General features: G+C 42.6%; 1 protein-coding gene across 1 annotated transcript; it reads left to right on the top strand.

Moving 5' to 3' along the window:
- Window positions 1-1,201: 1,201 nt before the first annotated feature.
- Window positions 1,202-2,697, top strand: LOC102903693 (casein kinase II subunit alpha-like). Its single transcript, XM_042279403.2, has one exon. The coding sequence runs from the start codon at window positions 1,345-1,347 to the stop codon at window positions 2,110-2,112; it is 768 nt and encodes a 255-aa protein (XP_042135337.1). The 5' UTR covers window positions 1,202-1,344; the 3' UTR covers window positions 2,113-2,697.
- The last annotated feature ends 10,597 nt before the right edge of the window (window positions 2,698-13,294 follow it).

Below are 13,294 nucleotides of genomic sequence, written 5' to 3'. Positions count from 1 at the left end.
CCAAGGCACCTTGCACATTGCCCTCCAGCTGCCTGCTTGGCTCTCCACCCACGCTTTCCTGGGACGTCCCTCACTCAGCTCTGGCTGCTGGGGACTCTGGCTCCAGGTGACAGACTGCTCCAACACTGGGGTCCAAAGTCTCTGCTGCACTCTGCAAGTCACCACTGCTGCCTGTCATTTGCCTCTCCTGCAGCATCTGACAAGTAAGCCACTCAATTAAAGTTTTTGTTGTTGTTTGTTTGTTTCTCTGTGTAGTTTTGGTGGTCTGTCCTGGAGCTTGCTCTGTAGACCAGGCTAGCCTCGAACTCACAGAGATCCACCTGACTCTGCCTCCCAAGTGCTGGGATTAAAGGCATACGCCACCACTGCCTGGCCTAAATGTTTATTTTTTTATAAGAGTTGACTATAGTGAGAAATACAAGGGAGTCTGCTTAAGGGGTATAGGGAGTTTATTAGGACATAAATTGGAGAAAACAACTCACTAAACAAAATAGGCAAATCGTTGCAGGGTCCTGAAAGGCTGAGGTTGTGTCCTGTGATGCTCCTGCCACCTGAGTTAGTCCGCACCATTCAAGCCCATGAGGGAGAGAAGGGGCCAGGCATATGTGCCCCTCAACTTAAGATAGCCCCAAAGCCATGCCCTAGGGGTTAGTACTTCAAGGTCATAAGTGAAACAAGTACCCACTACAGTTGCCATGGTCATGGTGTCTCTTCACAGCAACAGAAGCTCTAACTAAGACATACAGAAAAACCAAAAAATAAATAAATAAATAAACAAAAAGAAAGAAAAAGAAACAAACAAAACCCTAAAACAAACAGAAATAGCTCAAAACTTCTCAAATTTGATGAAAAATATTTCAGATCAAAGAATCTGAACAAACCAAGAACCCAGTCACTTACTAATCAAGTTGCATAAAGACAAAGTTAAAAAAGGAAATCTTGGTTTCACAGAGAAACTCTGTCTGAAACCTCCCCCCCCCAAAAAAAAAAAAAAAAAAAAAAGAATTGTCAAGGGTTTGATCCAGCCTGGGCTAAAGAAATCAAGATGACTACCAGCTTGTTCGAAAATTAGGCAGGGGCAAATACAGTGAAGTGTTTGAAGCCATCAACATCACAAATAATGAAAAAGTTGTTGTTAAAATTCTCAAGCCAGTAAAAAAGAAGAAAATTAAGCGTGAAATAAAGATTTTGGAGAATTTGAGAGGCGGTCCCAACATTATCACACTTGCAGACATTGTAAAAGCCCCTGTGTTACAAACGCCCGCCTGGGTTTCTGAACATGTAAACAACACAGACTTCAAGCAATTGTACCAGACATTAACAGACTATGACATTCGATTTTACATGTATGAAATTCTAAAAGCCCTGGATTATTGTCACAGCATGGGGATTATGCACAGAGATGTGGAACCCCATAATGTCATGATTGATCATGAGCACAGAAAGCTAAGGCTAATAGACTGGGGCTTAGCTGAATTTTATCATCCTGGCCAAGAATATAATGTCCGAGTTGCTTCCCGATACTTCAGAGGTCCAGAGCTACTTGTAGATTATCAGATGTATGATTATAGCTTGGATATGTGGAGTTTGGGTTGTATGCTGGCAAGTATGATCTTCCGGAAGGAGCCATTTTTCCATGGACATGACAGTTATGATCAGTTGGTGAGGATAGCCAAGGTTCTGGGAACAGAAGATTTATATGACTATATTGACAAGTACAACATTGAATTAGATCCACGTTTCAACGATATCTTGGGCAGACACTCTCGTAAGCGATGGGAACGCTTTGTCCACAGTGAAAACCAGCACCTTGTTAGCCCTGAGGCCTTGGATTTTCTGGACAAGCTCCTACGATATGACCACCAGTCACAGCTCACTGCAAGAGAGGCCATGGAGCATCCTTACTTCTCCACTGTTGTGAAGGACCAGGCTCGAATGAGTTCATCTAGCATGCCAGGGGGCAGTACACCTGTCAGCAGCGCCAATGTGATGTCAGGGATCTCTTCAGTGCCAACCCCTTCACCCCTTGGGCCTCTGGCAGGCTCACCAGTGATTGCTGCTGCCAACTCCCTTGGGATGCCTGTGCCAGCTGCCGCTGGCGCTCAGCAGTAATGACCCCCATCCATCTCCTGATGCCTGAGCAGAGGTGGGGAAGTCCACCCTCTCCTTGATGCAGCTTGCGCCTGGTTGGGAGGGGTGAGAATTCTTCAGAAGCACCGTGTCTGAACTATAACTATTTAGACTTTAACTCCATCAAATACCCAGAAGGATGTAATATTATTTAACAACAGAGACATCTGGCTGCCTGGACAGTCACCCAAAGTTCCTCTGCAACTGTGGGGCATCAATCTTCAGCCTAAAGGCCTAGAATATCTGGCAGACTTTTCAGTGAAGCAGGAAATTTGAAGGACTATCCTGCCTTGTATTGGCAAAGTTCATCAGTTGCTTTCCTCTGTGTACCGAAGAATATCTGGCAGACTCTTCTATGAAGCAGAAATCTTGAAAGACTGTCCTGCCTTGTCTTGGCAAAGCTTGAAATTCTTTTTCCTTTGTGTCTTGATTGTCCAGTCTGTACAGCATACTGTCAGGAGTCAGGGCAAGAGCAGTTTCTTGCCCAAATGGCTAGTCTTGTCACATTGAAACTCCATATGGAGTTTCTTTGATGCCCCTTATCCTTTTATAAAGTAGATTTGTTTCACTGTTATGAAGGGCCCTATGTTAACAAAACATTTTAAATGCCATATTCTATAGGTCTTTTAAGTATTTGAAGAGCATTTATCTATCTAAAATATATCTCTGTATGATCTTGAAAACATGTCTAACATCTACAAATTTGATTGTTATAGCTGACTAACTACTAACCTGTGTTTCTTGATTATCCTAATTAGTTTATAAGAATAGATTTCAAAACTAGAACATTACCTTACATTTTTAAATAAACTGCATAGGTGTAATATCTTAAACAAGAGTAGAAACATACAATATGTTGTACCAAAAATAACCTTAAGTATGTAAGAATATACAAAAATCCTTTTAAACAAGAGTAGAAACATATAAACAGTATAACATAAATTACTTTAAATTTGTATCAATATACAAAAGTCCATACCAATACAAAATATTTGAGATTAATAGTTGTTTTTTTAGTTTAAAGTAGATTCAGTAATCTAACCTTTTATCTTATTCTAATACCCCCCCCCTTTTTGGTGAAATCCTCCTAGCTCACAGAGGCTGAACAGCAAATAGCTAGCCTTCTGTCCTTGCTCAAATCTCCTGAAAAAGGGGCCATCCTTCTGCTCAGCCCCCACTAAAGAACCCTTGCTACACTTAGTTCCTCCCTACCACTTCCTGTCAGCTAGTTGCTGACTCAGCCTCCTGACCCCAGGTTAATTTTGTTTAATCAAATGTAACACATCTTTGCATCATTAACAAAAGAGTAGATTATTAAATCTACTTTCAAACTAAAAAGATAACTACTAGTCTCAAATATTTTACATTGGTATGGAGTTTTGTATACTGATAATAATTATGATCAACATTATGCCATGGCCAGCTAAGTTGTTTATCTCCTCATTTATTTTTTTCCATTTTCAAGCCAACCATAGTAACATTAAATAGGGTCCTAATTCCCTGCATTGTGATATTTCTGATTCTTAACATGGGAAAGATGGCCGGGCGGTGGTGGCGCACGCCTGTAATCCCAGCAATCGGGAGGCAGAGGCAGGTGGATCTCTGTGAGTTCGAGGCCAGCCTGGTCTACAGAGCTAGTCCAGGACAGGCTCCAAAGCTACAGAGAGAAACCCTGTCTCGAAAAACCAAAACAAACAAACAAGCATGGGAAAGATTTTCTTCTTTTTTTGACCTAAATCCATGTTTAAAAATTCCCAGGTGTCTTACCAGTTCTGTTGACACAGGCAGCGATGTGCAGGGTAATCAGCTACAGTGACGATGTGGGAGGATGGGTGCAGGAGGGGCCATGGTGGCTGTGCATGCACTGGGGGAGGGGGAACTGGCATAAAGAAACCTGGGGAGCGATCTGTGGGGCTGGGGTGCAGCATGGGGTAAGACCACCATGCCTGTCACTAGCAGCAGCTGCTGTCACTGCTCAGCATGGCTGGGCAGTGCAAGGCCAGGCCCCTTGGCAGCGTGGGGTGGTGGCAACATCAGTAAAAGCCTGAGCCTTGCATAGGTCTCAAGGTGGCTGAGCTGACCTGGGTTGGCGGTCCAGGGAGGGAAATCAAAGGGAGGCCTGCGTGGCAGGAAGTGTGGGCACACCCGGTGGTGGGGTGTCGAACCCCAGTGGTGTTTTGGAGCTGGGGTGGGCAGCAGCTGAAGGCTGCTATAGAAAGACTGCCATGGGAAAAACCCCCAATGTGGAAAAACAGGTGTGGAGGGCCTGTGGGGAGGGAGACCAAGCCAGCTGCCAGTGGCAGCAGTGGTGTGGTTTAATAATGCCCCACATTGGGTGCCAGATGTAACGAATATCTAAATGGTTCCAGTATAATAAAAACCTGGGAGTCAGGAATTGAGATAAAGACCTGATAAGTCCAAGGATAACAGACAATCAATTGGCTAACCCTCTTTCCGTGCTTTTCATGAACCACTTGTGTAACATGAATCTTAGAAGGTCTTATTAATAAAATCAAACCTGAGCCAGGTATTGGGGTGAATGCTGGAAGATCAGAGAAGCAGAACAAGCCACAGCTTCCTCACATCACCAATTCCTCAGGTGATCCTGTTTCCTCGGACTGGATGCTTTTGAGTCCTCATCCAAATGGATCTCAGCTGAACTGCTAGTCGAAAGCCTGAAGCTTAACCAGCCAAAAGCTTCTAGTTTCTGGTTTTCATGCCTTATATACCTTTTTGCTTTCTGCCATCACTTCCTTGGATTAAAGGCAAGAGTCACCATGCCTGGCTGTTTCCAGTGTGGCTTTAAACTCACAGAGATCCGAATGGATCTCTGCCTTAGGAATGCTAAGATTAAAGGTATGTGTGCCACCATTTTCTGGCCTCTGTATCTAGTGGCTGTTCTGTTCTCTGACCACAGATAAGTTTATTAGGGTGCACAATATTTTGGGGAACACAATATCACCACACACTTACCCTGGAAATCCTCTTTTCTCTTCCTGTCTTCTCTAGCAGACATCTTCAGGTCTCCAAGAACTCTACGGCTAATCCCAGCCAGCCAATTCCTCTCTAGCAGACTTGCCCAGTCCTCCACAAACTCTATGGCTAGTCCTGGTCAGCCAATCATTGATTATTGATTCAACACCTTTATTGGCAATAGTGAAATGGCTGGATGAATAATCCTCCTTCAACAGAGATCAGCCTGACTCTGCCTCTTGAGTGCTGGGATTAAAGGCATGAGCTAGCTACACATAATTTTTTTTCTTTTTTTTGGTTTTTCAAGACAAGGTTTCTTTGTGTAGTTCTGGCTGTCTTAGAACTCACTCTGTAGACTAGGCTGGCCTCAGAATTACAGAGATCTGCCTGCATCTGCTTTCTGAGTGCTAGGATTAAGGGTTGCACCACCATCACCTGCCCACATAATTTATTTTTAATTTAAAAAAAATTCCTCCCAGAAGAGGCTATAGGCCCAGAACATAGCTTTGAGAAAATAATCTCTTGGTGTATGTGGTCTGAGAAGATATTACAGAGATACTTGTAGGCCCGTATTTATGGAAGTTAGTTCCTTTATGGAACAGAGCCACGGGGCTGGCTGTGCTGTCGTTACTCTCAATGAGACCATTCAGTGGGCGCCTTTCCCGCCAAGCTCGGGCTCACCTGGCAGGACTGGAGCTCAGCCAAGGTCAGAGTGTTGATATCTGTGCAGATCTGGAGTGTGCCCTCCTGGTTCTCTGTGCCCATGCTCTATGTGGAAGGAGAGACAGCATCCAACAGCCTCTGCACCTCCTAGTGCATATCACCAGGAGACTGATTCACTTTTGGGCGACATCCTCCGTTCTTCCAAGGTTGCAGCAATGCTCTGCAAAGGGCCCCAGAAGGGGATAGAAGAGAGTGTCAGAGGGGAGCAGACTGGATGAGCAGGCAGTCAGAGTTACCGCTAGGAGCACTCTCCCTTCAGAGCCAACAGACGCATGCCTAAGTTGGGAACATGCTCCAGAGGGAATAGATCTACAATATTACCATGAGGAAAAGGACCGGGACCATTCACAGGAACATGCCTTGCAATACACAGGGTGATTTCATAGAAAAGAAAATTACTCTTCCCTGAAGGTAATCAATGGAAAATTCCTAAAACTCTTCACCAACCCTTCTACTGGGGACAGACCCATCAGGTGGCACAACACTCTTTATAATCGAAGGAAAATACATCTTTCAAAGATCATTAAACAGTTTGTCAGGTGCTGTGGGATGTCTTTCTGTATGCTGTGAATATGTGTTGCTCTGATTGGTTGATAAATAAAGCCATTTGGCCTATGGCAAAGTCAGATTATAACTAGGGGGGAAATTGAGGGTAGACAGGAAGAGAAAGGAGAGGCAGGAAGACACCAGCCTGCCTCCCAGGGAGCAACATGCCAGCAGACCGGTAAGCCACGGCAAAACATAGATGAATAGAAATGGGTTAAATTAATATATAAGAGCTTGCTAGCAAGAAGCTTGAGCCATAGGCCATGGCCATACAGTTTGTAAATAATATAAGCCTCTGTATGTTTACTTGGGTGGGTCTGAACAGCAGGGTGAGAGAGATTTGTCTAGACCGTGGAGGACCGGGTGCGACACAGGAAAACTTTGACTACAGCCAGAGAAATAACTCCATGAATAATTGTCAGTGCACTGGGAGGTACCAAGGGAAAACTGGCGTATAGACTTCATCCACATGCCCCAGCGCAGGGACATATGACACCTCTTAGTATTGGTAGACACTTGCTGTTTCAAGTGTTCCCCTGAAGAACAGAAAAGGACCCAGAGGTTGCAAAGGTATTAGTGCCTCAAATTATTCCCAGATTTGGACTCCTCAAGAGTCTACAGAGTGTCAGTGGCCCTTCCTGTAAGGTGACCATTACTCAAGGATAAAATATAGTCCACTACCTGGACACCACAGTCCTCTTAGAGGGAGTGTAGAAACGGTAGTGAGGTCCTTGAGGGACATCTGAGAAAAGGAAACTTCCTTCTGTGGACTGCTTTGCTGTCCGCAGCTCTGCTGTGAGTCAGGAACGCCTGCCTCAGGCACTAGGCTTAGGCCCACACGAGGAGCCACGGAGTGGCCATTTCTCACCCATGATTTTCTTCTTGATAAGGAAGCTACTACCTAGATATACAACAAACTCTCCAGTGCCTACACTGTAGTCCACAGACATGCCCACCATTGTCCCATTTCAGAGATCAAGTGCTGGTCAAATATTACCCCCTTCCCCTAGAACCTACCTGGAGGGACCTCACACTTGTGATACCAACTCTACCAACGGCTATTGTAATGCCTGGAATGGAGTCCTGACTTCATCACTCCAGTCCATCTTTGGAAGCCAAAAGAGGAGAAACTCTAAGAGCCCAATTACCCAGACAGGGCAGATACTGTTGTGGTCTGTTCAGGAGCTGAAGTCCCCTTTGGAGGCTGGAGATGTGATTCAGTGGTTAAGAGCACATACCATTCTTTTTTTTTTTTTTTTTTTTTAAATTATTTATTATGTGTAGTCTGTCTGCAGGCCAGAAGAGGGCACCAAATCTCATTATAGATGGCTGTGAGCCACCATGTGTTTGCTGGGAATTGAACTCAGGACCTCTGGAAGAGCAGCCAGTGCTTTTAACCTCTGAGCCATCTCTCCAGCCCACATATACCATTCTTGGAAAGTACTGGAGTTGCTTCTCTGAACCCGTGTAACACAACTTCCAGGGGCTCTGATGCCTCCATTCTTTGCAGGCCCCTGCACTCCTATTTACATACTCCTCCACAGAACCACACACATACCCAAAAGTCGGCAAGATGACTCAGTGAGTGGAGGGTTTCTATCATTGTGAAGAGACACTATGACCACAGCAACTCTTATAAAGGAAAATATTTAATCCCAGCACTCAGGAGGCAGAGCCAGGCAGATCTCTGAGTTTGAGGCCAGCCTGGGCTACCAAGTGAGTTCCAGGAAAGGTGCAAAGCTACACAAAGAAACCCTGTCTCAAAAAACAGGGGAAAAAAAAAAAAAAAAAGGAAAACATTTAATGGGCTCTGGATTACAGGTTCGGAGGTTTATTCCATTGTTGTCACAGTAGAAAGTATGGTGGCTTGCAGGCAGACATGGTGCTGGAGAAGGAGCTGAGAGTTCAACATCTTGATCCACAAACAGCAGAAGTGAATGCCACACTAGGCCTAGCTTGAGCATCTGAGACCTCAAAGCCTGCCCTACGGTGGCACACCTCCTCCAACAGGGCCACACCTCCTAATAGTACCACTCCCTATGGGCCCATGGGGGCCATTTTCTTTCAAACCACTACATTCCACCCCCTGGTCCCCGGAAGCTTGTAACAATATCATCATGCAAAATGTGTTCAGTCCAACATCAAAAGTCCCCATAGTCTATCACAGTCTCAAACTTGTTTAAAAGTCCAAAGTCTTCTGAGACTCCTTCAGTCTTTTAACTGTAATGCCCTGTAAAATCAAAATCAAAAAACAGATCACATACTTCCAACATATGATGGCACAAGACATACATTACTGTTCCAAAACGTAGATAAGGGGACATAGGAAATACTGGACCAAAGCGAGACTGAAAACCTGATTGAAAATGGCCCCCATAGACCCTGACTGAAAACGAGACTGAAAAGCCTGTCCCTACAGTGACACACTTCCTCCAACAAGGCCACACCCACTCCAACAATGCCACACCTCCTAATAGTGCCACTCCCTATGGGTCTATGGGGGCCATTTTCTTTCAAACACACACACAGAAAAGTCCGTTTACTCCTCCATCATAAGATATACCTCATTTTCTGTCCTTAATGCTGGCCAGCTTTTTGTTTCTGCCTGCCTCTCCCAAAGATGAAAATGCATTAGATAATAAAGAGCAATTGCTGGGTCTCCGGACTCCTACCCACTTCCAGCACTTTAGACTTCTGAGTCTAGTGTGTCATCTTGAAGGGGAGGATTTGGAACTAATTACAACACCACGTTAACTAGGCCAGAATTAGTGCTAGATGAGATGTTTCTCAATAGCCTGTTAATTCAACTTGAGTCAAAGGGACAGGGGCTTGGCCCAGTGGCACACACCTTTAGTCCCAGCACTCAGAAGACAGAGGCAGGCAGGTAGATCTCAAGTTTGAGGCCAGACTGATCTACATAGCAAGTTCCAGAGAAGCCAGGGCTATATAGTAAAAACTGATAAAATCATAAAGAGATATAACCCCCCCTTTTTTTCCAGTAGTCCTGTTCTCACAATTAGCTAAAACAATCATGGATATCAAGGTGGGTATTTTCAAATTTGGGATATGGCTATTTAAGCCAGATGCCCCCTTATGTGGGGAACAGCAAAACCATACTTGTTCAAAGTAACCCATACCTAGGATGGGTACCCCCTGACTTACGGCAAAATTTTATTGTTGTTCATGCATTGGAACAAGGGTTTGCTACAGCAGGTCCTGAGGCCAGACATATATTGGACAGTGTCTTAGTCAGTGTTCCATTGCTGGGATGAGGTAACAAGACCAAGCCAACCCTTATAAAACATTTCATTTGGTGCTTGCTTAAAGTTTCGGAGTTAGTTTGTTACTATGCCTAGGAGAATGGTATACACACTGCAGCAGTGGCTGAGAGCTACATCCTGAGCTGGAGAGAGAGAGAGAGAGAGAGAGACAGAGACAGAGACAGAGACAGAGACAGAGACAGAGAGCCTGGGCCTAGGTGTGGGATTTTGAAACCTCAAAGCCCACTCCCAGTGACACACTTCCTCCAACAAGGCCACACCTCTTAATCCTTCGAATCCAGTGGTTCTCAACCTTTTTAATGCCGGAACCCTTTAATATAGTTCCTCATAATATAGTTGTGGTGGCCTCCAACTATAAAATTACTTCGTTGCTACTTCATAACTGCAATTTTGCTACTGTTACAAATTGTAATGTAAGTATCTCATTTATGTAAATATATATGCAGGATATCTGATGTTACCCCTGTGAAAGGGTTGTTTGATTCCCACAGGGGTCTCAACCCATAGGTTGAGAACTACTGTGTTGTAGAATATTATTTTAAGATGTGTTACATTCTTTTATGCTGTGGAACATTTGTTTAATGATGCAAAGATGTGTTGCACTCTTTTATGTTGTATTTGTTTGACTCTGTGAAGCTGTGTTACCGTGCCTGTCTAAAACATCTGATTGGTCTAATAAAGAGCTGACCAGCCAATAGCAAGGCAGGAGAAATGATAGGCGGGGCTGGCAGGCAGAGAGAATAAATATGGGTAGAAATCTGGGAGGAAGATCAAGGAAAGATGAAAGAAGGAGCCAGTCACCCAGCCATACAGCCAGCCATGGAGTAAGAATGAAAGTAAGATACACAGAAGTAAGAAAAGGTAAAAAGCCCAAGAGGCAAAAGGTAGATGGAATAATTTAAGTTAAAAGCTGGCAAGAAACAAGCCAAGCTAAGGCTGGGCATTTACAATTAAGAATAAGTCTCTGTGTGTAAGGGTACTCAGAGGAATGAAATCTGGCAGATGGACGTGTTTCACTTTGCAAAATTTGGAAAATTGAAATGTGTACACCACACCATTGATACTTATTCAGGATTTCAATGGGCAACTGCTTTGAGTTCTGAAAAAGCTGATTCTGTAATCACTCATTTGCTAGAAGTTATGGCCATCATGGGTATACCTGCACAAATCAAAACTGACAATGCTCCATCATATGTCTCTGTTAAAATGAAACAGTTTTTTGCTTATTACAAAATAAAGCATATTACAGGTATACCACATAATCCTACAGGTCAAGCAGTTATAGAAAGATCAAACAGAACTATAAAGGATATGCTAAATAAACAGAAAGGAGTAACAAAAACCCCCAGAAATAGACTGCATAATGCTCTTCTAACTTTGAATTTTCTGAATGTCAATGAGAAAGGAACAACAGCTGCAGAGAGACATTGGGTAATAGAAAAAACTACAGAATTAAATCAGCCTATATACTTTAAGGATGTGCTGACCTCAGAATGGAAACCAGGGTATGTATTACGTTGGGGACAAGGTTTTGCTTTTGTTTCTACAGGAGAAGATAAGCTGTGGGTACCATCAAAATTGATAAAGGTTCGATTTGAACAAGAGAAACCTCTTAATTAGAGGAGGTGATAGTTCATCAACCAGCATGAACATCCAATTTAAACTAACTTGTACCAGTAACACATGCCTTTTCATTTAATCAGATAATAACTTGCCAAAAGGGAACATCCCCAAAATTAGTCTTGGGGAAAGGTTTTTGTTTTTGTATTTTAGGAGAATGATGGTTAAGGAATCTGAAGAACACAAGACAAATGAGACAACTGAAGAAAAGGGACAAATCATCTATCCCAGGAAACAGAGTGAAACGGCATATGGGTATATATTATCTAAAAAATTTTATGTCTTCTTAAATGTTTGTTTCTGCTTTTCTCTAAAGATTTAACACTATTGGTCTTCTAATAGTCCCAGTTCAATTAAAATTTAAAGCTGACTTTGGAGTTGGGGAATGGCTCTCTCCTTCTTTAAACTCAAGCATGTTGTTAAAAGGAAAATACAAACTCCCTGTATCATGCCAGAATAATAGAGCCATTTTCTGCTGTGGGACAGGACAAAAGCCAAATTAATTAAGGGACTATTCTATTACTAATCTCAACTCTTTGATTCTATTCTGATTCTTTAAACTTTTCTTAAAGTATAAATTTTATATCAAAATTTACAAGATTAATATATATATATATACATTTTAAACTTTATTAAGATATGAATGGTCATATAGAGTACTAACTAATTCTAGAAAAAAGGCTTCAATTAGCTGCATATATATGTCTTTGTGTTCGAGTCTCATCAGTTTTCTGCAGGAAATCACGGCCAGGCCTAACATCAACTGAAGTCTCCAGGAAGAAGATGGGGCCCCACAACAACAACAATTCCACGTGGACAATAATAATATCACTGAACTGACAAACATCATCTACAGATCAGCTTTGAACTACAAGGTGCTCAGAGCAATTTTGAGATGACTAGCTGAGATGATCCAGTCTCAAATACTACTTGAATAAGGACTTGAGATAAACCCTGAACTTTGGCATTATACACAGACTGGATAATAATGAAGGATATAGTTACCTTTCCTAGAATTTGACAATTAACCTAAAATTTTTCTTTCAGGATAAAGATAACTTCGCCCATACCCAGCAGGAAGCAATTTTAAGAATGACGCCCACATTCCCAAAGAGGTGGTGTGGGGTGGGTGGTTTTTTTTGGTCTTTTTAATGGGTTTTGGGTCTGGGATAATTTTCATTATTTAGGGGGGTAGGTTACAAGTTGTTGTCAAGGGTTAGGAAAAAGGCTAAGCAAAGGAGATTAGATTTAAGGTTCTTGTTTTAAAAAAGAAAGAAAGAAAGAAAGAAAGAAAGAAAGAAAGAAAGAAAGAAAGAAAGAAAGAAAGAAAGAAAGAAAGAAAGAAAGAGAGAAAAGAAAAGAAAAAGACAATTACTAGTTTTAAATACTTTATATTATTACCAACTATTAGGATATAAAGAAATGAAAGTAGTTAGACATTACAATAGAAATTGTAGTCATATTAGATATGTTTTAAAAATTGAGCAGATATATTTTAGACAGGTCATCTTCAAACCCTTCAGAGATCTACCGAATATGGCATTTAAAATGTTTTAATAACTTAGAAATTTTTTGAGACATGTCGGCTCCTGGCAGTACCAATCTACTTCAGAGAAAATATGGGCATTGAAGAAACTGCATATGGAGTTAACTTTCATTGTGGCAAAAGTTAGCCACTGGACAACAAAGTATCCTCAAATCAACAGGACAAAATGGACAGACAGAACACGAAACAAAGGACTACCGATTCCTGCCAAAACAAGTCTGGTTATGGCTTTATCAGAAGGCATCTTCTGAGGCCAGGACAATATGGCACCATCCCTGAAGTGGCCTTCACAATCCGGAAAAGGTACAGTGCCCTTTTCTTTGAAGGCAGCTGAACAGGCAGTGGGCCGATGGCTTCTGTTGTACAATGGAACAGCAACTGAAAGCTCACGCCTCTCAATAGTAGACTGGCATTTAATAGAGGGATGTGGAGAAGAAGGGGATGTTGAGATGAAGCCATATATACACAGCCAAGA

This window comes from Peromyscus maniculatus, chromosome 6 (assembly GCF_049852395.1).
Source record: "Peromyscus maniculatus bairdii isolate BWxNUB_F1_BW_parent chromosome 6, HU_Pman_BW_mat_3.1, whole genome shotgun sequence".
In the NCBI taxonomy this organism is placed as follows: Eukaryota; Metazoa; Chordata; class Mammalia; order Rodentia; family Cricetidae; genus Peromyscus; species Peromyscus maniculatus.
This window is presented reverse-complemented; position numbering and strand designations above follow the sequence as displayed.